This window comes from Panonychus citri, unplaced genomic scaffold (assembly GCF_014898815.1).
Source record: "Panonychus citri isolate SS breed McGregor unplaced genomic scaffold, ASM1489881v1 Contig00028, whole genome shotgun sequence".
NCBI lineage: Eukaryota > Metazoa > Arthropoda > Arachnida > Trombidiformes > Tetranychidae > Panonychus > Panonychus citri.
Window position 1 is genome coordinate 2,644,269 of NW_026515433.1, and position 26,002 is coordinate 2,670,270.

The 26,002-nt window shown below is 31.3% G+C and overlaps 6 protein-coding genes across 12 annotated transcripts; 3 read left to right on the forward strand and 3 right to left on the reverse strand.

The window, feature by feature from the left end:
- Positions 1-98: 98 nt before the first annotated feature.
- LOC128396873 (poly(A)-specific ribonuclease PARN-like) lies at positions 99-2,075 on the forward strand. Its single transcript, XM_053357513.1, has 2 exons — positions 99-1,224; positions 1,295-2,075. Exons 1-2 carry the CDS (start codon positions 183-185, stop codon positions 1,993-1,995), a joined length of 1,743 nt encoding a protein of 580 aa, XP_053213488.1. The 5' UTR covers positions 99-182; the 3' UTR covers positions 1,996-2,075.
- A 154-nt stretch (positions 2,076-2,229) lies between these two features.
- On the reverse strand, positions 2,230-4,485 carry LOC128396878 (E3 ubiquitin-protein ligase Godzilla-like). 2 transcript variants are annotated; one of them, XM_053357525.1, is made up of 4 exons: positions 4,273-4,485; positions 3,791-3,884; positions 3,483-3,563; positions 2,230-3,259 (listed from the first exon to the last, which is right to left on the reverse strand). In XM_053357525.1, the coding sequence occupies exons 1-4, from the start codon at positions 4,363-4,365 to the stop codon at positions 2,637-2,639; spliced, it is 891 nt and encodes a 296-aa protein (XP_053213500.1). In that variant the 5' UTR covers positions 4,366-4,485; the 3' UTR covers positions 2,230-2,636. The 2 variants fall into 2 exon arrangements, with proteins under 2 accessions (XP_053213500.1, XP_053213499.1); XM_053357524.1 differs by having other exon boundaries at positions 3,791-3,893; positions 4,273-4,484.
- A 569-nt stretch (positions 4,486-5,054) lies between these two features.
- On the reverse strand, positions 5,055-7,274 carry LOC128396872 (protein SAND-like). Its single transcript, XM_053357512.1, has one exon. It carries the CDS (start codon positions 7,117-7,119, stop codon positions 5,251-5,253), a length of 1,869 nt encoding a protein of 622 aa, XP_053213487.1. The 5' UTR covers positions 7,120-7,274; the 3' UTR covers positions 5,055-5,250.
- Positions 7,275-9,378: 2,104 nt separating this feature from the next.
- LOC128396871 (ATP-citrate synthase-like) lies at positions 9,379-15,349 on the forward strand. The gene is given in 5 exon segments (XM_053357511.1): positions 9,379-9,836; positions 10,724-11,177; positions 11,180-11,647; positions 11,650-13,472; positions 13,565-15,349. Coding segments are annotated over 5 exon segments (3,279 nt in total). The 5' UTR covers positions 9,379-9,563; the 3' UTR covers positions 13,826-15,349.
- Positions 15,338-17,395, reverse strand: LOC128396875 (uncharacterized). Of its 2 annotated transcripts, none has more exons than XM_053357521.1 (9): positions 17,180-17,395; positions 16,947-17,103; positions 16,664-16,852; positions 16,583-16,595; positions 16,313-16,454; positions 15,950-16,244; positions 15,749-15,882; positions 15,566-15,686; positions 15,338-15,497 (listed from the first exon to the last, which is right to left on the reverse strand). In XM_053357521.1, exons 1-9 carry the CDS (start codon positions 17,320-17,322, stop codon positions 15,450-15,452), a joined length of 1,242 nt encoding a protein of 413 aa, XP_053213496.1. In that variant the 5' UTR covers positions 17,323-17,395; the 3' UTR covers positions 15,338-15,449. The 2 variants fall into 2 exon arrangements, with proteins under 2 accessions (XP_053213496.1, XP_053213495.1); XM_053357520.1 differs by having other exon boundaries at positions 16,523-16,595; positions 17,180-17,393.
- Positions 17,396-18,578: 1,183 nt separating this feature from the next.
- LOC128396874 (glucose transporter type 1-like) lies at positions 18,579-25,876 on the forward strand. Of its 5 annotated transcripts, none has more exons than XM_053357515.1 (12): positions 18,579-18,737; positions 20,020-20,115; positions 20,214-20,374; positions 21,507-21,700; positions 22,903-23,112; positions 23,192-23,280; positions 23,359-23,670; positions 23,744-23,819; positions 23,885-24,012; positions 24,087-24,300; positions 24,568-24,857; positions 25,015-25,876. In XM_053357515.1, the coding sequence occupies exons 1-11, from the start codon at positions 18,693-18,695 to the stop codon at positions 24,738-24,740; spliced, it is 1,698 nt and encodes a 565-aa protein (XP_053213490.1). In that variant the 5' UTR covers positions 18,579-18,692; the 3' UTR covers positions 24,741-24,857; positions 25,015-25,876. The 5 variants fall into 5 exon arrangements, with proteins under 5 accessions (XP_053213490.1, XP_053213494.1, XP_053213492.1 ...); XM_053357516.1 differs by lacking the exon at positions 18,579-18,737 and adding an exon at positions 19,318-19,875; XM_053357519.1 differs by lacking the exon at positions 24,568-24,857 and having other exon boundaries at positions 18,580-18,737.
- The last annotated feature ends 126 nt before the right edge of the window (positions 25,877-26,002 follow it).

Sequence of the window (26,002 nt, forward strand, 5' to 3'; positions counted from 1 at the left end):
ACAATTAAATTTAATTTCTTCAAATGAATCTAATTGTTTAGAGAATTGAAAAGTGGCTCCATCTGTTGGCGCTTTGGAACAAAAGGTAAACATATGTTCACATTTTCACTTGTGAGTCACAAATTGCAAGTTGCTTGATGTTTGGATCAGTTTAATTTAGTTTTCTTTTTTGATTAATTACCATGGATGTTGTTCGAAGTAATTTCGTTGAATTATTGCCTAAGCTTCGTGAAGACATAAGGAACTGTGATTTAATTTCGATTGACACTGAGCTTTCTGGCCTTGGACAATCTGGAAACTCTTATTTTGATACATTGGAAGAGAGATATTGTAAGATTAAAAATTCCATCTCTAATTATCTTCTAATACAATATGGCCTGAGCTGTTTTACTAAATTACCAGATGATGACGATGAGAATGGTAAAAATGGAGGATATTCTTGTTCCAATTATAACTTCTACATCTTTCCCTACAAAGTTCCGGGTGCGGTTACTCATAGAGATAGAAGTTTTCTTTGCCAAAGCTCAGCTCTCACATTTCTCTCTGGACATGATTTCGATTTTAACAAATGGATTCGTGAGGGTATTTCTTATATGAACATTGAGGAAGAATCTAATCTAATGTCAACTTTACAAGGTAAACATGTTACCCTCAATACTACAACCGCTGATTTGAATTCCACTGGTAAAAGTCTGAATGAGTCGACGATTCAACCTTTGATTAACACTTACCCGATTCCCGATGAGCATAAAGATTTTATTGAGAAATTTATGTCTAGTCTCAATAGTTTTGTCTGTGATGAGTCTCGAAGTAGATGGAATACTGATCCGTGCTCATCGTTCAGAAGAAAGTTGATCTTCCAATCAGTTAAAAGTTTAAATATCACCAATTTAAAACTCACCTCAGTCCAATGTATGGAAAGTACAATCGATAGATTCATTTCAATTGAGAAAATTTCCTCGGAACAAAAAGCCAAAGAAGAGAAGACAATTATCGATGAAGCCGTTGGATTTTCACGAATTATCCAAGAATTAATAGATTGCAAGAAACCAATTGTTGGTCACAATTTACTACTCGATATGGTTCATACAATTCGTCATTTCATCGCACCTTTACCTGACTCTCTGCACGAATTTAAAGAAATGTTGACTGAATTACTTCCCAATACTTACGATACCAAGTTCATGGTTAAAGCTGATTCCAAATTAGAATCTAAATTTCAGAGTAAGTTTTTCTAATCAACAATATTCTATTCTAACAAATTCTAATTGAAACGCTTTCTTTTCTTCCACAGATACTGGACTCAATGATCTTTTCAATGGAGTTCAAAAAGCTCCATTTCCAAACATCCATGTAAAGATAATCAACAAACCCGAAGACGAAAATGATAATGACGAGAAAAAAATTTCCTTCCACAATGCTGGTTATGATTCTTATGTAACTGGTGTTATATTTCTGAATCTTGTTCATTACCTTTATCCAAATAATAGTTTGATTAACAATTTGCCCCAATTGTCAAATTATAAAGGAAAATACAATCTAACTTATAGCTTTGATATTGATCACCTTGATATCACCAAAAATCAACAAGAGACTGAAAGATTTAATGTTTTCCACATCACTTTTCCCTCTTTTTGGACGAAAGCGGAAATTTTTGACCTTCTCTCACCATTTCGACCTGGACAAATTGGTTGGATCAATGATACTTCCGCTTTTATCGCTTTGGACGATGTTTCTAATAGCAAAGATGTCAACCGGGTACTCACCATATCGAAAGGAGGTTCATCCGAGTGCTCAATTAAACCTTACAAAACTTTCATGGAAGAAAAATGTTCAACAATTAACAACCAAGGAAAACGTAAATTAGATGAACATTTAATTGAAGATGAAAAAACCATCGAAACGTCAACACCATTAATCAAAAAGGCGAAATCATCTAACAAAACAGTAACCACTCACGAACGAACCATTTTTGACAATTGTGATGATTGGTAATTACTGTTGATTAAACATCAAGGTTAATTTTTTTCTAATTTTTTCTAATTTTTGAGAATTAAAAATTTCCTGTTAACTTATTTGTTCAACTTGTTTCTATCATATAAAGATTGTCATCTTCGTTTATTCAAAAATTAACCAAATCAACTTAGTGTTGATTAATTTTCTCACTCTCTCTCTCTCTCTCTATTTTGATGAAATACAATTTGATTTAAATAACAATCGCAATCACAATTTGACAGAAATTTTTTATTATTACAAAAAGGCAAACAATAATAATAATTACCTCTTTTTTTTTTGATTAAATTTTGTTTGCGTTAAAATAAACAATTAACAATTTGAATGTGTATTAAAGGTGAAGTTGATTAGGTTTTTCAATTAAGCTTTTACTTGGATCACTTTTTGTTAGCTCTTCACCGACACTTAATTGATTTGATGATTACATTTAGTGTGTTTGTGTGATTAAATTTTCTTGATTCACTACAATATGGATTTTGAGAGATATTGATTATTTTTTCACTTTTTACAATTTTACATGATGATTTAGTCTTTTTTTTTATCATCATCAATATCAAAGTCATCACAAGTATATTTGATTATTTAGTGATGATTTGAATTGATTAGGAGCTGAGATTTACCGTTTAAACAATGATATCATTATTTACTGTTGATGATCGGGTATTGTTAATAGATACAGTTGTAATTGTGGTTGTAGTTGTAGTATTGGGAGTAGTTGTTGTTGTTGTTGTTGTTGATTGAATGTTTGGATTAATAGTAACATCATTGTTTTGATTTAAATTGGGAAAGGCTGCTTCTCTTATCACTTGCTGAAATAGCCTATGCCTTGATTGTATTAGAGCATCGGTTAACCATTGATCTGGTGGCGGAGATTCCACTCGATTTTCACAATTAACTGAATGTTCAGGTGCCAGTGTGATGGGTGTTATATCGGCTTCTATACTGGCGAGGATTGATGAATTACGCCTGGATGGATTTACTTGAGTACTTCGGTCAAATCTTAAGCGAAAGTTACTTGATAAGGTTCCAGCGTAATTGGCAATTTGACGAGATGAAATTGATGCATCTAAATTGGAATTGTTAGCAATTAAAGGTGTTCGTTCATTGGCACCATCTTCATTTGCTTCATTTTCAAAGTCAGAATCAGAGTCTTCACTCATTCCAGGTAAAATGACCTGCCCTTTACATACAGGGCAAACTTTTCGGTTCTTGGTTAACCATGGATCGATACATTTCACATGGTATACTGGAAGAGAAGGAAAAAACAAATAATTAACAGACATGAATCTAAATAAGATTGATAAACAAATAAAGATTACAAGATATGGAAAATCTTGGTCAAATAAAGAGAAGAAGCAAATTGAGAAAAAAATCACTCGAAAGATACAAATTAATTGGTTTCTCTCTCTCTCTCTCACTACAATCAACTTGTTTAAACCAATTACGACCAGATTAATTGAACAACTCACAATGGCCACAAGGAAGGACTCGAAGCTTCTCGCCTTCGGTATATTCATCAAGACAAATTGCACAAGTATCAAACTGTTCACCTGTAGAAAGAGAAAAAGCAAATCAAATTAGAAAATTGGTCCAAGATTAATGGACGAAAAGTTGACATGTGAGATTTGATAGACAGAAATTGTGACTAATTGTCAGGATTGATTTGATTGAACATCAATGATCAGTAAATTGTAAATGAACCAAGGAACAAGTAACAGTTAAACTGATGAAAAGGTTACATAACATAAACAAATGAGATTGAGTAATTCTTGTTTACCTTTTTGATATTTGGTGATTGGAATTTGTTTGAGATACTTTTTCTTTAATCTATATTTACTTCCTCGCCGGAGGTTCCGTATACATCTCATTATCTGCAAAATCTAGAAAGATATAGTAAAAGCATATTCTTGGATAATTTTAAGATATGTCAAGATCAAGGAGTTAAGGCTTTAAAGAGACATTGTGTTCAAAGTATTTAGATGTCAACAATTGAGATTTGTAACAAATAGACATGAACAGGTAACATGCAGATTGTAATTAATTTGACTTGTTAAAGCGAAACTCATTGATTAATAAGACGATAGCTTAAAAATATTTAGTGGGATACATGGAATGGACATTGATTTTTTCTTTGTTAGTAGAAAAAGACACAGGAAAAGTGAAAGAGATTCTTGTTAATTGGGAAATCGGGATATAAACATGGAGACGAAGATGAAGAAAAGAGTTGAAGATGAAAATGAAAATGAAATTTATCTTTACCATGAAACAAAACAATACAGTTAAACAGAGACCAATGGTTATTATGAATGGCAAGAGGTAGGCATTTATATCTATCGGTGGGTCTGGATCCATGATGGTTAACCCACGAGATGATTAATTAAAAAAGAATTAAAATTAAATAAAAATAAATGAGAAAAACTGATTTAAGAGAAATGAAAACAAGACTCAAAAATCAAAATTCTTCATCAACAACAAACAAATATCGAATTCTTTTTCTTATACAACCAGATGGCGACACTCGGAAAGAATTAAAATTCTTTTCAAATTGTTTAATTAATTAATCTAATTATCTTTGAATGACCAAGGAAATTGGAAATTTTCTGCAATTATCGATGAAAATTTTAGAATAACTTGAGAATATTTTAGAATTGGAATAGTGGGAATTTCACTTTCTTAAGAAGAGATGATTTTCTAAGATGAATAATTGATCGAAATATTTGATCAAGTTAATTGTCAACATTTCGAAAAAATTAAATGGATTCGACTATTTAATTCTAAATTATATTTGATGGGTCAATTTTCAAAGAGCAATGAACTTTTATTCTAATGATTAATTTACCTACTTATTCATAATCACTAGATGGCAACAATTTAATCGTCTGAAATTGTGAAAAATTGGTCAACAGAATTAGAAATCAATTGATTTGATTTCAAGTTCCACTTTCATGATAATTATTTAGGTGATTTTCTTGTTGAACAATTGATAAAATTTTAATTTCATTATATCGCGATTGTAATTGGTAGAATTTAAAAAATATTCATTTTGATTTGTTGAATTTCTTGAGATGATTCAGTTGAAAGTTCATCTTTAGTATTTATATAATTTTCTTTGCATAAATAAAGAGTTTGTGTTTATTAACAATTCGCATAATTTAACTGAATTAAGGAGAGAAAAAAAAATCAAAATATCGGCGAAATTTTGGTTCAATTTCGATCATCATGAGGAATATTGGAACTTTAATAATCACGGAACATGAGTTTATCCTCTTCTTTCTTGATCCATTTGACGATCATTTGAGCGGCATTTAGTCCCATAGATTTCGTGGTTGTAGGTTCTAATTGAGCATATAATTGGAATGTCGGAGAATGCCAGCCAAGAATGACCACTTTATGCCGATCAGATCGAAGCCAAAAGATTTTAAGTCGAGAAGATAACATTCGATGAGCAACAAAATGGATCAATGGACTAATTTGTACAACCGAATTAAATTGTGAAAGTGACGAGCGAAATATAGATTGCGACCTTAAGGTCATATACCAAAAGTATTGTAGACAAGGTATATTAAGATCACTAAACGGAGGTGAAGTTAATTTGATCTTATTAAGACGTTCACCTAAATTGTCCTTTACCATTTGACAATTGTGAAAATCCTCCTTATCGGTTGTTAATAAGATCAACGCTAATTGTGGTGATGAGGATAAATGTGAGGATGGTGATGAGGTTGCCGAGGGTGTGGGTGATGATGACGATGAATTTTGATTGTTAAGGTAAGAAATGTGTCCATGCATAAAAGCCGAAGCATCGATCCGAGGTAAACACAAGGGTAACCATAGACTTTCAACTGATTTTAATTGTGATTCGGAGGCCATAACCAAACATTGAATCAATTGCATATCAAGTGGACTTAATTTTGAACATTTACTATTATAATTGGAGACGGCGAGTATTTTGGTTGACGGGAAATCGTCTTCATGAGTTCTTAGGAAAATGTCCGGATTGGTTTCGCTGGTTGAATAATAATAATTTGAAGGTTCGACTGTTAATAATAAACCAAAAGCGATTCGTGATTTAACCGATGATATACTTGAGTTAATTGCGTTGGTTATTGAATCTCGAACTGTTTGATTAAGTGGATAGACTGGAATTAAAGCTCTATTAACATATGATCGATGGTAATTAACTTGATGCGGATGAGAATTACTTGAAGGTGAAGATCTAATTGATTGTGAAGATGAAGAAAATGGAATGGAAAGTGATGAAATATAACCATAGGTAATTGAAGAATCACTTTTAAATTGTGAATCTTTTTTACTATTGTTAACATGAGATGATTTTAGATTATCGAAGTGTTGATTGTCGAAAGTTTCATTTGAAGAAAATGTTAATTGTTGACCAGCATGTTGTCGACGACAAACAATCGGTTTACCAATGAAACCTTGTTCGATTAGTATGTGAACCATTTTCTCGTTTCCTGTCAAAAGCCGTCTCAAGTCAAAGGTAGCTCGTTGTTCAAAAACTGATCTCAAGGTCTTTTCGGTAATCACGGAAACCAGTTGAGCGTGAATCTGGTTAATCAATAGGTTACCATCAATTCCGGAAAATGTGTGAGTTACAACAACGAAAATCAATGGTGTCCGTTGGCTGAAGATAATTTTCAACCCTGACCGAGTTACGATGAAACGAATTGTATCTTTATGAGTATCCTGGAAACAATTAACCAAAGCTTGACATAAAGGTAACAGGGTGACAATATCTTCACGAGTCGTATATGAATAAATCGGTTTACCAGATTCACTAAGAACAAATAATTCAAGTAGATTAGTTTTATGGTCAATTTGTTGTTGTTGTTGTTGTTTCTGCCAATCAACCGATGGTGTTGTTGTCTCTTCATTACCAGGAATGAGTAGATTATTTGATGATGATGATGATGATGATGAGTGAATGTTATTTTCATCATCTTCTGGATTAGATTTTGACTTGGTACAGTTAATTGTTTCCCTTTGATTCAGTGATTCTGGTGAAACCGGTGGTGAAGGTGATGAACATGGAGAAGTAGATGAGGCGGTGGAAAATGAACCATTTTCAATACAATCCGAAGATGACATTGATTATTTAGAAAAGAATTTGGTGAATTAATTGGGTAAACAAAAAAGAGAATTCAAAAAAACAGGTCAACAATCAACTAATTACAATGGAAAAAATAAACAACAAGTTAATTCTTTTTCTTCAACAACAACTGATTCTTTTTCTGTTGTCAATGTTTCCCCTTCTTTTTGTTGTCGTCACTTTCTCTATGTAAACGCCTACAATTGATTAGAATCAATTGGAGGGTAAATTAATTCTCTCTAATTGTGAATTAAATTAAATCATAGAAATTAACTTAATTCTAATACAATTAAATGTTCCATTAGATTGGAACAATTTTCTGTTAACCTTTTTAGTTGATCGATTTTTTTTTCTGTGTTTACCTTTGTCTCCAAATGAACATTTGATTTTCTCAATTAATTGTGACAATTTTTAATTGTTCAACAATTAGGTTAACTATTATTGTCTTTATTCAATCACAATTTATTGATTGTGATTCATTGGATTGTTTAATTGATTGTTTAATTCTATTTCAATTGAATAGAACTTTTTTTCTTTCTTTTTTACTTTGACTTTTAATTTCGATTTCGATTTTGATTATTATGGTAATTGTTTAATTCTAATTAAGTGAATTAATTGATTGACGAATTTAATTTTTACAATTAAAGGGTATTGTCTTTGCAATTGACACTTTGTAGTTTAATTGTATCAGTTTGTTAGTTTACAATGAGACAATTGAATTGTCTCAATCGAGGTAAATTGTTGGGAAACTTGTTGAAAATCACTTTAATTTAGTTACATTTGAAATCAAATTTCACTCATTGAAAAAGTGGTAACAATTATGATTACTAATCAACAAGAGGATCAATCACTCACCAGAGACATAGTTAATCATTACAATTTAATCAATGATTGTCTGGGAAAAAAATTACAATCACGAGTTAATCAAATGTCTATTAGCAAATCCAATCAACTCAAATTTCAGCAATTAAGAGCGTGGTTAAGTTAAGTGGTAATAATCAATTACTGGCCTAACAATTAAGACTGAATAAAGTTTTTTACCATTGAAAAAGCAAATTCCAACTTTAATTGCTGGCTCAAGATGATTAATTGTTGAAAAATTAACAATTTAATACCAATAATTATTTGAGTAAATGTTTATTAATTAGCTACAATTAACTTATTACTAATTATCTCAATGTAAATAATTGAAATTAACGAGTAACAATTAAATTATCATAAATATACACATACGAAATTGCCTTGTTTAATACAAATTAACTAACAATTTAGTTAATCAATTTTTTTCCTCATCATCAATAACAAATGAATAAAAAAATATAATCATAAATCAAATCAGTTGATTGTTAATCACAAATATCAATATGATTTTTATTTCTAGTCAATTAACTAACTAAATAGTTAACAAAAAATTAATATTATGATAGTAAAAATGAAATAAAAATGATTAAAAGGAATCAAAGTTAATCATGATCATAATCTTGATCAAATCAAGTTAATCAATGACTGAAGAGGATATAATTAAACTAATTAGAGCTCAATAGAAACAGTTATTAGTTAACAGTTTAGTTAATTACACTGGAAATCCATTGAGAGAGACCGTAACAATTAACTCCAAGTCCTTGAAGTAAATCAAGCAAATTAATGAACAACAAAAACGACAACAATTAACCAACTGATTAACCAAAAAGTATGAAAAAAAAATCGAATGAAAAAAAACCGATTAACTTAAATGATAAAATCGCGAAAATCTAATTGATTGCTCATCATTTGCATCAATTAACCAGGAAAATAAATGATATCGGATTAGTCAATAGACGACAATTAAATGAGTAAACGTCAACTCGAATTAATTGTTAATCGGAAAAAATTAAATCGCAAGAGTTGGAGGTTAATCTTTTCTAATTTTTTCCTTCTTCGAAAATTTCAAATTTCCATTTCCTCCTTGAGAGAGAAAGTGGAAAAAAAAAACTCGAGAGAGAGAAGGAAAATTGTAAATTCGAAGCACAATTAACAATTATTAGAATATTAGTATAGTGGTAAAAGAGAAGAAAATATTATCGTCGATGACGATGATTATAACAATTAAGGAACCAAAAAGTAAGAAGGAAAAAAATTAATTCGAAGGTTGGAAAAGTTGCAAGAGAAAAGAAAATTAAATTTGGCGCTCATTTTTTTTTCTCTTTTCTCTTTAAAGAGTAACCGAAACTCCGCCCATCGTGTGAGTCTGGAAAATCAGTTGATGTTAGTGACGTGGTTGTTACATTTACCTATTCACCATCGAGGTATAAGTTAATCTCTCTCATTTTTTTCTCTCTCTTCTCTTCGTGATTATTAATTTTCTTTTTTGTTCTCTTCTTGGTTGTTCAGTCTGTTGAGTGAAATTTTATTCTAGTTGTTATTCTAACTGGTTAATTAATAGTAATAATTAGTGATTGTCAATATGTCAGCTAAAGCCGTTTGTGAAGCTAGTGGGAAAAATTTGCTTAACAAATTTCTCAATTCAACCTGTTCACCATCTAAATTTGTTACCGTTAACGAGTCAACTAATTTTGAGCAAATTGTTCGTGAAAATGGTTGGTTAAAAACAGAAAAATTGGTTGTTAAACCAGACCAATTGATTAAACGTCGAGGTAAATTAGGTTTAATTGGTGTCAATTTGGATTATCCTGATGTACAAAAATGGATTACAGAGAGAATGGGTAAAGAAATTCAGGTAAGAATATTTTTTTTCTTTTCTCTTTTCCTCATCTTTACAATTCTTTTTTTTATATTCTTCTTCTCTCAAACATATTCTATGGTCCATTTAATTTTCTATTGTCGAAAAGAACATTTAATTTTCTTTTCTAACCATTTATTTCTTTTTCTTTTGATTTTTCATTCTTTCTAAGAAGGTTTAACCTTTTTCTCAATTGTATCAGGTATTGATAAAATCAATGTTATCAGTTAACTTGAAATATTTACCCCTTCGGGTTAATCTATTTAAATCATTTCGACCTTTTTTTTCTCGCTATATGTTGCAACCTTGATTAAAAAATGTTTCCCCAATTTAAGCGTAATGAAACTGTTAATTGATCTGGTTTTCGATTCTATTCAATCGACAATTTATTTTGACAATTCGCTATTTACACCATGAAATATCATGAAAACACACTCTCTCTATTTACACAATGACTAATTTACTCTCAAGGAAGATTATTTTTTAAATAGTTCCTCATAATGATCATGAAACTTGACTGTTATTGATCTTTCATTACTATTTTTTGTTCTCTCCATCATTGAGTAAAAATAATTTTCCCTTATCATATTTTTTGTCGTTGTTTAGAATAATAATCAAAGGGAAAAGAATTCGTAGAATTTTTCTCATTTACTCATAATTATAATCAGGATATTTACGTCAAGTTTACTTACAATTATTAGTGAAATTTTCTATCCTTGATCAAGGGTAAATGTTGACAGTTAGAACCAAATATCTCATCAGCTGTAGATCCTTTTAACTCTATAACTTGTTTTTGGTTCTTTGTCATTTTGTCGATTGTGTTTGTCTCTATATTATAATTAGTATTTGTATTGAGTAATTTTGTTCAATTCTTTCATCATTAGGTTGGTAAAGCTCATGGTAAATTGAGAAATTTCATCATCGAACCATTTTTACCTCATCAAGAGAGTGAAGAGGCTTACATTTGTATCTACTCTCACCGTCATGGTGACACCATTTTGTTTTATCATCAAGGAGGTGTCGATATTGGTGATGTTGACTCGAAAGCCATACGATATGATTTATCGATTGATGAGCAACCCACCGAAGAGCATATTAAATCCAAATTATTGGTTCACATTTCAGATGATAAAAAGGATAGAGTGACGAGGTTCATTCTTGATCTTTATAAGGTTTACATTGATCTTTATTTCACCTACTTAGAGATAAATCCTTTGGTGATAACCTCAAATGATATCTATGTCCTTGACCTTGCTGCTAAACTTGATGCCACCGCTGAATTTATCTGTAAACAAAAATGGGGTGACATTGATTTTCCACCTCCCTTTGGACGTGATGCTTTCCGGAAGAGGCTTATATTGCTGAACTTGATGCTAAAAGTGGTGCTAGCCTTAAATTGACCATTCTTAATCCAAAGGGTCGTATTTGGACTATGATTGCCGGTGGAGGTGCATCAGTTATTTATGCGGACACTATTTGTGAACTTGGTGGTGCAACTGAGTTAGCCAATTATGGTGAATACTCTGGCGCTCCAACAGAACAACAAACATATGAATATGCCAAGACAATTTTGAGCTTAATGACCAAAGAGAAACACGCCGAAGGTAAGATTCTTCTTATCGGAGGTGGTATTGCCAATTTCACCAATGTGGCATCAACATTTAAAGGAATTGTCAAAGCTCTTCAAGAATTTCAAACAAAACTTCAAGATCACCAAGTTTCCATTTTTGTCCGACGAGCTGGACCCAATTACCAGGAAGGTTTACGAGTTATTCGGGAAATGGGTAATACTTTGGGTATTCCGGTTCATGTTTTGGTCCCGAAACTCATATGACAGCAATTGTTGCCATGGCTATGGGAAAGAGAGAAATTCCCCAAATGCCCCAGCCCAATGTTACCACAGCTAATTTTCTTTTACCTGGTGGAATGATGCAAGGTAATAACTCGGGAGTACAAAATGCAGCAAAAAAAGATAATTCCGTAATCGGTAACAGTAGTTTATCATCAGTTACTGGTGAATCTGCACCCACCTCGCTAACCTATTCAGAAAAATCCCTTTTCACTCCAACCACCAAGGCAATTGTATGGGGAATGCAAAATCGAGCTGTACAATCAATGCTTGATTTTGATTTTGTTTGTTCTCGTAAAACTTGGTCTGTTGCTGCCATGGTTTATCCTTTTACCGGTGATCATAAACAAAAATTTTACTGGGGACACAAAGAAATTCTCATTCCTGTTTATAAGAACATGTCAGATGCCATGAAGAAACATTCAGACGCCGATGTGCTGATTAATTTCGCTTCCCTTCGATCAGCTTATGAAAGTACCATTGAAACTCTTCAATATCCTCAAATAAGAACCATTGCTATCATTGCTGAAGGAATTCCAGAAAATTTAACTCGAAAAATGAACAAAATGGCCAATTCAAAAGGAATTACCCTCATTGGACCAGCTACTGTCGGTGGAGTTAAACCTGGTTGTCTGAAAATTGGTAACACTGGTGGTATGTTGGATAACATTCTAGCATCAAAATTGTACCGACCTGGTAGTGTGGCTTATGTTTCCCGATCAGGAGGAATGTCAAATGAACTTAACAATATTGTCTCTCGGGCTACAAATGGTGTCTACGAAGGTGTTGCTATTGGAGGTGATCGTTACCCTGGAACTACATTCCTTGATCATTTACTTCGTTATGAAGCCGACCCTAACATAAAGATGCTCATTCTACTTGGTGAAGTTGGTGGAATTGAAGAGTACGAAGTTATTGACGCTGTTAAGTCCAAGAAAATCACCAAACCATTAGTTGCTTGGTGTATTGGTACTTGTTCAACAATGTTCACCTCTGAGGTACAATTTGGTCATGCCGGTGCATGTGCTCACAATGACCGAGAAACCGCCGTGGCTAAGAACAAAGCTATGGCTGAAGTAGGAATCTATGTTCCAGCAACATTCGACGAACTTGGTGTAACTGTTAAATCAGTTTACGATCAATTAGTTGCCAATGGTAACATTGTACCTTCTCCTGAGGTTCCACCTCCAACCGTGCCAATGGATTACAATTGGGCTCGTGAATTGGGTCTCATCAGGAAACCCGCTTCCTTTATGACCTCAATCTGTGATGAAAGAGGACAAGAACCTTCATACGCTGGTATTCCTATTACACAAGTTATCAAGGAAGATCTTGGTATCGGTGGTACACTTAGTTTACTCTGGTTCCAACGTCGTTTACCCTCTTATGCATGTAAATTTTTTGAAATGTGTCTCATGGTCACCGCTGATCATGGTCCAGCCGTGTCTGGTGCCCACAACACCATTGTCTGTGCTCGAGCTGGTAAAGATCTGGTTTCCTCTCTTGTTTCTGGTTTGTTAACAATTGGTGATCGTTTTGGAGGAGCTTTAGATGCTGCAGCAAGACAGTACAGCGAAGCTTATGATTTAGGTTTACATCCAATGGAATTTGTTAATCAAATGAGGAAAAAGGGTCAACTCATCATGGGTATTGGACATCGTGTTAAATCAATCAATAATCCTGACATGAGAGTTAAATTGATGAAAGATTTTGTCAAACAAACTTTCCCATGTACACCAATTTTAGATTTTGCTCTTGAAGTCGAAAAAATAACAACGTCAAAGGTTAATATTTGATTTACTACCAACCAGAAATCAAGGAATCATCTCTAGTTACTAATCTTTTTTTTTGAAAATTTATATTATCCTATTTACAGAAGCCAAATCTTATTCTCAATGTTGACGGTATGATTGGAGCAGCAACCGTTGATCTACTTCGAAGCAGCGGATGTTTCACTCTCGAAGAAGCTCAAGAATACATTGAAATCGGATCTCTCAACGGTTTATTTGTTCTTGGACGAACCATTGGTTTCATTGGTCACTATCTTGACCAAAAGCGTCTCAAACAAGGACTTTACCGTCACCCATGGGACGATATCTCTTATGTTTTACCTGAAACTCAGTTTGCCGGCAACTAAACAGAGAAAAAATAACTCATTTCAACATGAACTATTTGTGTGTTCGTTTCAACGTTTTATCATCAAAAAATTAGTCGAAGTCTATGTTCAGTTTCCAATTAATTTAATTACTTCATCCCGGTGTTTGATGGTAAACGTTTTCAATTTAGCTCATGATGCTGATGATTTTATTTCCCTTTACTCTCTGTCTCTTTTTCTCTCTATTCATTATTCTTTTTCCTTAATGAATTTGGATTCCAGATTTATTGTTATGATAGTTTAAACAAATTTAATTATTATTAAGCTAAATGTTAGGGAAAAGATGGATTGATTAGCAATCACAATCAAACAAAACAAAATGCTGAAAATATCATTTCACTCACTCAAAAAAAGACAAATAAGTTTTCCCTTCTCTCCCTTAATACTGTTTTTGACCATCCAATGATTTGACCAACAATTTAAGGTTGTGCTGAAAAAAATAAGTTAAACAAAATTAATTAACAATTAGCCTCACAAAGCTATAATTGGGTTTCCCTCTGGGCTCAAAGTGATCTTTGAAGGTTGTGAATTCATTTACAAATAGATGTAATTGTATTTTTTAGATCATCAATTCCGTTTCCTTTTTACCACCTTCACTTTCTTTGTGTCTCTCTCTCTTACATCTCAGCATTTATCAATTATACTACTTCTTTTTGTTTTCTTTACTAAAGAAATGTGAGAGTTTTTGAAATATCATATCAACCTTTTGATTCTATTTCTTAATTTATTGATTTAAATTATGTTAACCATGACTAGAACAACCTAATCAATAATAGCTAACTTTTAATTGTTTGAACATCTCGTATAGTCAAACAGTTAAAACTTTTCTTTTTCCTTGTAAAACTATTATTTGAGGTTAGGAAAAATTTTTGATTCTATCAACATTGTTGATATTTAAATAAGTTATTAAAACTTTGATAGAGAAAATTATTAAATCACAAAATGATTACCTAATATTGATGAAACTTGGTCAAAGACTTAAAGCAAAAATTACTTAGCTGGATACACAATTGATAGAAGTACAATCTCTTATAATTTTTTTCCTTCTTTTCCTCTTTGTAAATCACTTTCTTCCTGATAATTTGTATTTTGACCTTAATTCACCTTCATTCACATTCCCTGATGTAACTTTTTGTTTCCTTGTTTTGTCTGGTAACATCTTTTTCCCCTGAGGTCATTTCCAAGGTAACTTGCTCTTATCCTTTTCTCTCTCTATCTTTGGAAGGATAATCCAAAAAGTATCCATTGTCATCATCATCATTGTAATCAATTTGTTTTGATTCTTCAACCAGAATTGGACTAACAGGAACCATCGTTCAATTAATTGATTATAACACAATTTATTGAATTTCTCTCGCTTTTGCCTTTGTTTTTTTTTCGTTTGTTCTGTCACAACAAAAGAGACATGGAAACATTTCCCTTTTCTCATTTCCTTACATCAAATATGGTTAATATTATGATATATATATTGTTCAAGAATAAATTTACGTGCCATCGGTGTTGAAATGTCGTTTATGTCTATTATTTGATTATACAAGTAATCAAATTAACTGTTATATCAAAAATACAAACATCTAACAAAAAAAGAGATGAAATTAATATCTAATTATCGAGCCCAATAAGGTAGTTGAGTAGCAAATTCCCAATCAGCTCCCTGAATAGTAAATAAAATAGTAAATTAGTTGATTGTTATCGGTGTATTCAGGTGATTAAATTGATTACTTTGTATCTTAATGCGTGTAGATGAAGAAACTGTTTTGATATGATTGGTGGTTCTTTATAAGCTAAACAACATGTGTAACATTCAGGGCAATAAGAATCTAATTCTGGTTTATAACAATTTCTGTTGAAAAGAAGAAAAAATAACAATTAGGTTGATAATAATGTAAACAATTAAAATCTTACTCGTGAGTATAATCAACCCATTCATCGTTACGATAATCTTGTAATAGATAATCATATTCATTGATACAATCAACCGATTCCTCTCTAAGTTCAGCTATACGTTTTGCATCTTCAATGTAAGCTAAGTGGTATATCTGAAAAACAATTAACCATTTGAAGTGATTATTATTGATAATCAATTTAAATGCTCAATATGAATACCTGTCTATCAGATAAGCCTCCGTAGTCGCCATTTTTACCACAATTTTGTCCAAATGCCGTTGAATTGTAAGTGAAATCATTAAAAATTGGAAATCCTAAATATTGAAGATGAACTCTAATCTGATGGGTTCGACCGGTCAAAGGTGAACAGGAGATTATACTTGTCCCTTTTTTGTGATCAAATTTAATTTTCTTAAATAAGGTGACACTCGGTAGACCCGAGTGTTTGTCTACTATAACTGGTCCAGAGATACCGAAACAACGGGCTAAAGGTACATCAACTTTGATCTCGTCGCTGTGATTAAATATAAACGAAAACAAAAGATTACACTTGATTGTTGAATAGTAATTTTGATTACTTACTGGGGAAAATTTCCTCTCACTTCGCAAATGTATTCTTTGGATATCTTTCTATTGGCCATTTGATTACTTAATTCTGAAGCTTTGGCTTGATTTCTGACTAAAACAATTAAACCAGAAGTGACCGAGTCGATACGATTGAAACCTTAAATAATTAGAAAGATAACAATTAGCTGATTATTAAAAGTTTCAATTGATGATAGAATTGACAACCATAAATTGAACCATATTTGTTTTTGGCCATAGTAATTAATGAATTGTACTTGTATTTACCAGCCGAATGCATCTAGAAAACAAATAATAAAAGTTAATCATCTCGATTGGCAGTTGTGATCAAACTATGGATTAACTTACCGGTATTCCAGGAGGTTTATCAATAACTAAAAATTCATCGTCTAGATGAACAGTTTTAAATGGTAAATCAATGATCGGATTTTCATGGAAATGAAAAACATGAGATAAAACATCAGAAGGTTTCATGACATAATCCGGCGAAACTTTTTCCTTATTAACTCGAATAAAACCCTTCTCAATGAGGCCATTCTAAAGAAAACAAAAGTGTCAATCATTCATTGATGTATTGGAATAATGTTACAATGGATTAAAAAACAAAAAGATAATCAATTTAAACAATTACCATTACTTTTTTCGGCGGTTTAACCCTATTCTTAAAGTAGACCTCACAAATGTATTTACCAACCCAATCTCCTAAACAATAAGCTTGACTTATGTTAAAATATGGATAAACAAGTTGACATCCTCTTTCATAATAGTAAATTTGTCCATTGACTTGCCTGTTAGATGAAAAAAAAAGAGTTAATTAAGATAAAATCGAAGAAAAAATTGAAGTAAAATTAATTTGGAACTTACAATTGTTTAGTAAACCGAGATTCCTTTGGACTATCACTATAGATTTGATCAGCAATTTCTTCCAGCGAAACACATTGACTCAACCAACGATTACAATCTAATCTACAAACGGTTGATAATTTAATAGAATTTTTTAATAACATGAAAAAGATTAAAAAAGAAACAAACAATTAAAGGTAATCAACAATTACAATTGAACAACATTGAATGAGATCAACGAATCAATGAAAACATTACAAACACGAGATTCTCAAGAAAAGGCGGTCAATTCAAATGAACGAATTTAAATAAAATAAATTTTTCTCTTTTCGAAATTTATCCAAATTAAATAATTCTAAACAATTAAGGTAATTAAATTGTTCTTATAAAATGTGGATTAATTTTCTCAACAATCAGATGATTGATTTTCTATAGATTATAAAGTTATTGTAGATCAATTGATCGGATTATCATTTGCAGATTAGAACTTTTATCATAACAATTAATCTATTAATCTATTGACTAATTATCGATTATATTTGATAATAAGTTGATTCGGAGGGAAAAGAAAATGACTAGTCGATTAAATGTTCAATTCGATGCTCAATGTGATGGTTTTATCTCTCGTGTGTGAATATTGGAAAATGATGATTACCAATTGATTGAATTAAAAGAAAATCTTTGACCTTTGACCGAAAAGAAAGAGAAACAAACAGGTCACCAAAGATTTAAAAGGAAAGATACACATGCTCAAGAGAAGAGCAAAGGTATTGCCATTAACATGGAAGAAAATTGATCTCTTGTAAAGTAATCACAATTGAGATTATTCCATCATCTCGAACATTAATTAATAATTAAAAAGGTGCAAAGATAATACGAATAAATGGAAAAAAAAGAGAAGTTCGAAAGTTCGAAAGAGACAGAGAAAGAAAGAGAAAGTAAATTCGAAGTGAAGAATGTTCAGTTATTCAGTAGAAAGAGAGAGAAATTAATCGAAAGAAAATATTTGCAAATCGAATGACAGGTAAAAAGAGAAGATGAGGAAGAGAAAAAGGTATTGAGAAGATGAAGATGGTTGATTGGAGAAAATGATGAGAAAGGAAAAAGAAAGAGAAGATAAAAAGAAATCGAAAGAGTTTTGATCATGTTCGCTTCTCATCTCGAATTGGACTGCAAGTGAGCGACAGAGAAAAAGACACAAGGTGAAAAAGAATAGAAATAAACGACAGAGAAAAAGAGAGAAAGAGAGAGATGAAGATGAGAATAACTGTAAAAGGATGAGAATGATGCTAAGGAAGAAAAGAATATGATGCAAAGAGACTGCGGAAAGAGAAAAGAGAGACAATTCTGGTTTTGGAGGGAGAGAGAATATTGGAAGTGAGAAGAGAAAAGATTTCGAGTGAAGATGAAAAAGCTGCGGTTTTAATCTAATCCTATTTCTCGACTGATGTTGTTAATCATTTGCATTTTTTTCTTTTTTTCTTTTTTGTTTAGTTAATTAAGTGATTCTAATTAATGAACAATTAAGTGTATCATGTGTAGACCAATTTGGTGTCCAAGTGGACATCATTGTCCTGAGGTGAGTATTTTTATCCATCAACATTTCTCTTTGTTTGTTTTCTCCCTCTCTCTCTCTTTCTCTCTTCATTTGTCAATTATTAACCATTTTCTCTCTCATTTATTGTCAATATTTCCTCCAAATTCACAATTAACTGACCATTTAACTAAATTAATTGTTCATCTACTCGAATTAGAATCAACATCAGTCTCATATTCTTCTTTAAATAAGAAAATGTCTTCTTCTTTTCTATTCTACATCTTATGTTTTCTCTTTTCTTCTCTTGTGCTTATTATTCATCATCTTCTTTTTTCTGGTTCTCTTTTTCTTAAATGTTCCCATTTTTGTGCTCTTATATTCACTCTCTCATTATCTCCATCATCTTAATTACCTGATATCAGTGATTCGATCAACCTAAATCCACCAGTTAATCAGTTTCTCTTCAATAGCAAATATCCCCTTTTGGCTTCTTATCTTTTCATATTCTATTCTCTCTTTATCCCTTTCTTTCTCCCTCTCTCCCTCTTTTATATTCTCACCATCATTTCTCTCTCTCTCTCTCTTTGCCTTAATCATCTATTGATTTTGATGGTGATTACACTTTGATTTGATTTGATTTGATTTGGATTTGCAACAAGCACCAATCTCGTTTCACACTTGAAAAAATCTCTCACTTTGTTTTCTCTTCTCTAACCATCAATATGATTGTCTCTCTTTAACCAATAACATATTCTCCCATTTAATAGTTAAACATAGGTGATTATCTTTTCATCTCACTCACTCAGTTATTCTCTCTCACACACACACAAACATATTCTCTTCATTTCCATTTTGAAATTCATTTCAATATATCTCTCAAACTCTTGTGTATGTGTTTACCTGATCTCTTTTTGTGTTTATGTTGACACTCAATCGATTTCTTTTTAATCCTGTGTCTTAATCCTCTTCTTTACCTGTATAAATGCTTTCAAATTAAACCGGTAAACCTTTTCCCTGCCATTTCTTACGTTAACTTGCAACCCTTTGATATTGAAGGAGGTCACCACCAACTCTTCATCATTTAACCTTTAACTTGACCACAAAATCTTTTTTTTAATATTATTTTTGATTGTTTCCAATTTCAAAAGAAAAACAAATCATGGGAATTACTGTTCCACCGGTTAGTTTACCTTAAACAAAATTGTTTCTTCTTGCGAGGGAAAATTGATTACATTGTATTTTCATCTATTAATATTTACCATTGAAAATGTTGAACAGCTAATCAGTGACAATCAACTAATTCACTTGATTTTTTTCTCCACAGGGTCTAACATGTATGCTTATGTTTGCCATCTTCTCGGCGGCTTTGGGGATGTTTCAATTCGGTTACAATACTGGTGTTATTAATGCACCTCAAAGGGTACGTGTTGTTTTCCTAAATTTATCTTAATTGTTTCGATTGTTTCACTAATCAGTGTTTTTCTCTAAATTGTACTGTTTTTCCCTTTTGTGATACAGATTATCGAGGAGTTTATCGATGGCGTTTATAAAGATCGAACGGGAAATTATTTATCACAAGAATTAAGTGACTTCCTTTGGTCATTAACTGTTTCCATTTTTGCCGTTGGCGGTATGTTCGGTGGTATTAGTGGCGGTTTAATTGCTGATTGGTGTGGGAGGTTAGTAATTATTATCAACTAAATCTTGACGAATCATCATCATCTTAATCATCATTTGAATATGATACAAACTGTTATTCAAATTATTTAGAGCATTTTGTTGTTATTGTTATGCTGGTACAATTAACTAACTTCTCTGACGACAATGATGATTATAATAGTTTCTAAATTACTGTTTAGATTGTTATTGATTATCATTTATACCTTTAACTAACTGTCTAATAACGTAACCAAAATAATTAGCAATTAGTGAACATTTCTTTTTCGTAGTTTTTATTATTATTATATTTGATTGATTACCAATCTTAAGATTATTGTAATAGTGAATCAATATTTAATCAACCTGTCAAAAATTAATTCCTTGCCTATTTTTACTCCTTCGTAACAATTTACTCAATCATTCAGTAATTGTTACTTAACTACCAACTTAGTTATCATTACAATTATTCATATTGATTCATTATTTATTTTGATGATGATTAACAGTTTTAATGTAACAATTTGTTTCCATGATTAGTTACAAAAATCAATTATCAATCTTGAATTTCATGACACCTCTTTCAACCCATTTTAATGATTATTATTAATATCATTCTCATCATTATCATCATTAACTACAATTAGAGCTTACATGATTATCTAATAGTTGGTGATTTAATTCAGAAATTAATTCTACCCTGAATAATAATAATAATAATTAAATTATAATAATGAGTTGGTTACACGACAAGAAAAAATATTTCCATTATCAAGTTAATTTGATTGTAACAATCAAGGTAACCACAAGGTGAAATAATTAAGAAAATAGTTAAATGATTGGATTAATTTTAACCAAGTCTACAGGATAATCGTAAATTGTTGATTATCAACAACAATTATAATAATAGTCATTAATAACACTTAATAAGTTTAATCTTATTGTCCCTTGATTGTAAGATAATTACAATTGAATATTATATCAACATTGATTATGTTATAATCAATGAAATCCGCAGAAAACTCAATTTTCAAGCTTAATCTTTGGTGTATATGTTTACTGATATTAATTGATTAGGTATAATAACTCATCTGATGATGTTAATTAGTGATATCATTAATCAATTGTTTAATTATCTCTATTTTTTATTTACAGGAAGTGTGGCCTTTTACTTAATAATGCGATCGCCATTTTGGGAGCTACATTGATGAGTTCGAGTCAACTTTTCAAATCCATTGAATGTCTAATTGCGGGTCGATTTTTCATCGGACTTAATTGTGGTATTAGCACAACGTTGGTTCCAATGTATTTATCAGAGATTGCGCCCATTTCTCTGAGAGGTGCTTTAGGTTAGACAATTTAATTTCTTTTCATCATCATCAATCATCATCATTATTATTTAATTATCTCATTCATTGTTTACCTGAGAATTTGAAAATCAACTACCTTTAGTTTTATTCAAATTTCAACTCATTCAATGTTGATTATTTCATTTAATTAGCCAACGATTTGATTTATAGCGAGACCATTGTGATATCATTTCTGATTAATTCTGTTTTCCAATATGTTTAATTACAATTAGTTCTGTTTTCTTTTGAAAATTCTGACTCTTGATTAGATAGACCTAATGGTTTGATCATGTATTTGTTTTATTGTTGGTTAATTGTTTGTTTTTACTAGTTAATCACTTACGAGAAAATTGATTGTAACATATATAATTATCATTTTGACTATTAACTTTTTCCTTATTTTGATTGTCATTAAGATCTCACTAATTGTTACAATATTATTACAATTGATTATCATTAAGTACTTGTTATTTATTGTACTTTATCAATGATGAAGAAAAAAATTCGTAAAAAATCACCTTGAATCAGGCAATTCCAGAAATACGATTAAGTTTACGATGTTAATTGTTATCAACTTTCAATTAACTTATTGGTTCTCACTTAATGAGCTAATCAAGGTATTTAGAGATTCACAATCAATTTCTCAAGCAAAGCAATCATTAAATCGTCTCTCATATGATTACATTAACTGTAACATTTATTAGTTTGTTACCCGATGAACCGATTATCATTAATATCATAAAAACAATCAATTGTTAATTAATTGACGTTAGCTCATAAATCAAACATGTTGAGTTAATTAACTTTCAATTTGAATCAATTCATTTTAAATATTCATCCATATGTTTATTTACATTTGTATTTGTCCTACTGTATTAACTTTATTGATGATCGTGATTAGCTAATTGTAATTACATTTTGTAACTTAGTTACAAAATTTTGACGATTAATAATTTACATTGGGACTTTTGTACAAGTTAATTATTCCTTTTTTGATTTATTATTAATGTTTATATCATTTTGATAATTATGCAAACATAAATGATCATTAAAAGAGTTATTTAATTAACATGATTTCACTTTTGACGATTAGCATGAACGAGATATTGATTAACATGATCATTTATCATCAGTTTTCTTGGTTATTCAAACTTATCTACGAATGCGCTTAATTATTGACTTAATTGTTTCTCTCTCAACAGGAACCGTTAGTCAATTAGCTGTGACAATTGGTTTATTATTGGGCCAAGTTCTGGGCATTCCTTATATTCTGGGTACAAAAGACGGCTGGCCTTTCTTACTAGGAATTGCAATCATTCCCGCTGTCCTTCAACTTTTACTTCTTCCAATGTGTCCAGAAAGTCCAAGATATTTACTCATCAGTAGAGGTCAATTATTAGACGCTAGATTTGGTAAGAATTTGAGATTTGATTGGACTTGTTATTGACCGACGAAAATCTAACATTAAACTGTAATATTTAATCTCTTAAGCACTTCAACGATTACGTTGCTCAACTGATGTCGATGAAGATATTGAAGAGATGAGATCTGAACATAAATCACAACAATCTGAAAAACGAGTAAGTTAATCGTCACTTTATATGAATCAAAAGTTTTCGTTTCTCATTAATAATTTTTTTTCTCTTCACTCTAAATAGTATTCGGTTTGGCAAGTTATCAGTAATAAACAATTCCAAAAACCAATCACCATTAGTATTGTAATGCAATTATCACAACAACTTTCCGGAATCAGTGCTATTTTCAATTACTCGACGGCGATATTTAAAAATACTGGTATTAACTCTGAAGCGGCACAATTTGCCACCATAGGTGTAGGCACTGTTATGGTCATTATGACCCTTGTTTCAATACCTTTAATGGACCGAGCTGGTCGTCGGACCCTCCAATTATGGGGTTTGGGTGGCATGTTCATAACCAGTATATTTTTTACAATTTCATTATTAGTTCAAGTAATTATCTAATTTCACAATTCCACAATTTATTTTAAATTACAATCAAATCTAATTGTATTTCCTTTTGCAGTTTATATATCAAGGAATGGCTTACGCCTGTATCGTCAGTGCATTAGCATTTGTAATATTTTTCGCCATGGGACCAGGTAAACAATTACAATTAATTGTTGTCAATCATAATGTCTAATTGATTTTTGATTTAAATTTTCAGGATCAATTCCTTGGTTAATCACTGCTGAGCTTTTCTCACAAGGGCCTCGATCGGCAGCCATGAGTATAGCTGTCCTAGTCAATTGGTCAACTAATTTTGTTGTTGGAATAGGTTATCTTTTTATGCAGGTTCGTTGATTAACTTACACTAATTAAATTTAGAACAATTGATTGATTTCTCTTGTTTTTTTTTTCTCTATCAGAATCATCTTGGAGACTATACATTCCTGCCATTCACTGCTTTCTTGGCTATTTTCTGGACATTTACGTACAAAAAAGTTCCCGAAACAAAGAATCGAACCTTCGAGGAGATACAAGTTCTCTTTCAAAATAATTCTGGTTTAGCGGGTATGGAAAGTATAGCAGATCGACCCACAACCTCCAATGTGCTAGATGATAAACCAAATGTGGAACCATGTGAGTTAACTCACTTTCACCAAGTTCCTGTAAATTACACCGCTGGAACATCCAACACATCTGAACATTAATCAGTCAATCATCATACCAGCGATAAACAAACAAACACCCTGCATGTCCTCCTGTTGTCATTAATCATTTTTGCATGTAAATTGTCCCACGTGAAATTCACAGAATTGTTTGTATCTTGATGTTTTTCCATTGTGTTAATACTGTTTTCTCTCTGTGATTTTTACACGCTTACCAAATACTCACCTAATGGACCAGGTATGCATCATAATCATCATCATCATCACTGTCACCATGGAGGAGGTGTTGGTGGTGTTTATCCACCTCCACCTTTAATACCTCCCATAGTATCGACTAGAAAAAAAGTTTCAGTCGCTGAGATTGATGGTGATACGTTAACTGCTAATCACGTTGACGAAGATCAACTTTAACTAACTTTAATTTTGAATCAAAGATACAAGAAAACAAAATCCTATTTAACACAATTAACAATTTAGAAAGTTTTTATTAATATTTTCAATTCTAGCCTACAATTGGAAAAACAAAATGTAAAACTTTCCTTAACAATTAACTTTCCATCCCCACTAATCATTCATTTATGTTTATTTTATGTTTATTTATTAATTACTCTGATTGCGATTTTGCACTAATTGTGATGATTTATACTAATTCTTGCATTTTTTTTTCTTCATTTCTTTTCAACAGCACAAGAAACAAACGATGAGCCTCAAGAACCTAATGCAATAGAAAAATGAAACTTTTCTAATTGTTAGAAAAGCTCAAATTGTTAATCCTGATTAACGGATAATCCATTCAACTGCTCAAGAAATTAACGTTTTTTTTTCTGACACCAGATCAAATTTTAATCACAATTATCTTCCTTTTAAATCAACTTTAATCAACTGAACAGAATCAACGATAACTGTCTCTTGATAACGGGTGATTCCGTTTCCTTTTTTTTAATTACTATTATTTATGGTGTTTTAATTTCCCTCACAACCCCAATTAGTCAATTATCCATATTTTTGTTTCTACAATTAACTACCTTAAACTGTAAATTGTTATCAAGCTTTTAATTGTTTTTTTTGTAAACAATCCAACACAAAATTCATCGGAACAAAGATCACATTGATTAGAAGCTGCTCATACTTAATTGTTTCGAGACAATTATCGTTTAATTCCCATCGGATCCTTTTATTACAACATTTAATCATCATGATCTGGTTAATTTTCGTTAATTGTTTGCAATTTATACACAAAACATCTCTTTTCTACATCAACTCTCTTCACAATCAAATAGGTGCCAATAAGTTTATTCATCTCTTTTTTGGATTAATCATTTTAATTGTTTCCAATTTGTTTTCTCTCATCTTGACACCACAATTAACTTTAATTGTCACGATCTTACACCATCAAGGAACAATTTTCTAGGTGCTCATATCACACCAGCGAACCTAAATCAACTCTAGATGATTAATTAATCCAGTGATCCCAAACAATTGATGAAATCGTTTAAATTGAACAATTTGCTTATAATTAAACTGTTGTTAATTGATCGCTACCTGAATCACATAATCTTCAATTAACATATGCAAATCATTTGATTTTAATGAATTAACAATTGTAGAGGAGATGATAACAAATGAAGAGCCAAACGATTAGTTAATTGTTGGACCTCGTGTTAAATTCACAA

What these genes read in the sequence shown, in the direction of transcription:
- LOC128396878 (XM_053357524.1), bottom strand. Translation starts at nt 4,365, where the DNA reads ATGGATCCAGACCCACCGATAGATATAAATGCCTACCTCTTGCCATTC. An exon ending in CTGTATTGTTTTGTTTCATG is followed by an intron (nt 3,894 to 4,272) that starts GTAAAGATAAAT and finishes ATATCTTTCTAG; the next exon opens with ATTTTGCAGATAATGAGATG. An exon ending in AGTCCTTCCTTGTGGCCATT is followed by an intron (nt 3,260 to 3,482) that starts GTGAGTTGTTCA and finishes CTTCTCTTCCAG; the next exon opens with TATACCATGTGAAATGTATC.
- LOC128396875 (XM_053357520.1), bottom strand. Translation starts at nt 17,322, where the DNA reads ATGTTATTAAAAAATTCTATTAAATTATCAACCGTTTGTAGATTAGAT. An exon ending in GAGGCTTATCTGATAGACAG is followed by an intron (nt 15,883 to 15,949) that starts GTATTCATATTG and finishes ATTGTTTTTCAG; the next exon opens with ATATACCACTTAGCTTACAT. An exon ending in TACACGCATTAAGATACAAA is followed by an intron (nt 15,498 to 15,565) that starts GTAATCAATTTA and finishes TTTACTATTCAG; the next exon opens with GGAGCTGATTGGGAATTTGC.
- LOC128396872 (XM_053357512.1), bottom strand. Translation starts at nt 7,119, where the DNA reads ATGTCATCTTCGGATTGTATTGAAAATGGTTCATTTTCCACCGCCTCA.
- LOC128396874 (XM_053357515.1), top strand. Translation starts at nt 18,693, where the DNA reads ATGTGTAGACCAATTTGGTGTCCAAGTGGACATCATTGTCCTGAG. An exon ending in ATTATTAGACGCTAGATTTG is followed by an intron (nt 23,113 to 23,191) that starts GTAAGAATTTGA and finishes TAATCTCTTAAG; the next exon opens with CACTTCAACGATTACGTTGC. An exon ending in TAAACCAAATGTGGAACCAT is followed by an intron (nt 24,301 to 24,567) that starts GTGAGTTAACTC and finishes CTAATGGACCAG; the next exon opens with GTATGCATCATAATCATCAT.
- LOC128396873 (XM_053357513.1), top strand. Translation starts at nt 183, where the DNA reads ATGGATGTTGTTCGAAGTAATTTCGTTGAATTATTGCCTAAGCTTCGT. An exon ending in ATTAGAATCTAAATTTCAGA is followed by an intron (nt 1,225 to 1,294) that starts GTAAGTTTTTCT and finishes TTTCTTCCACAG; the next exon opens with ATACTGGACTCAATGATCTT.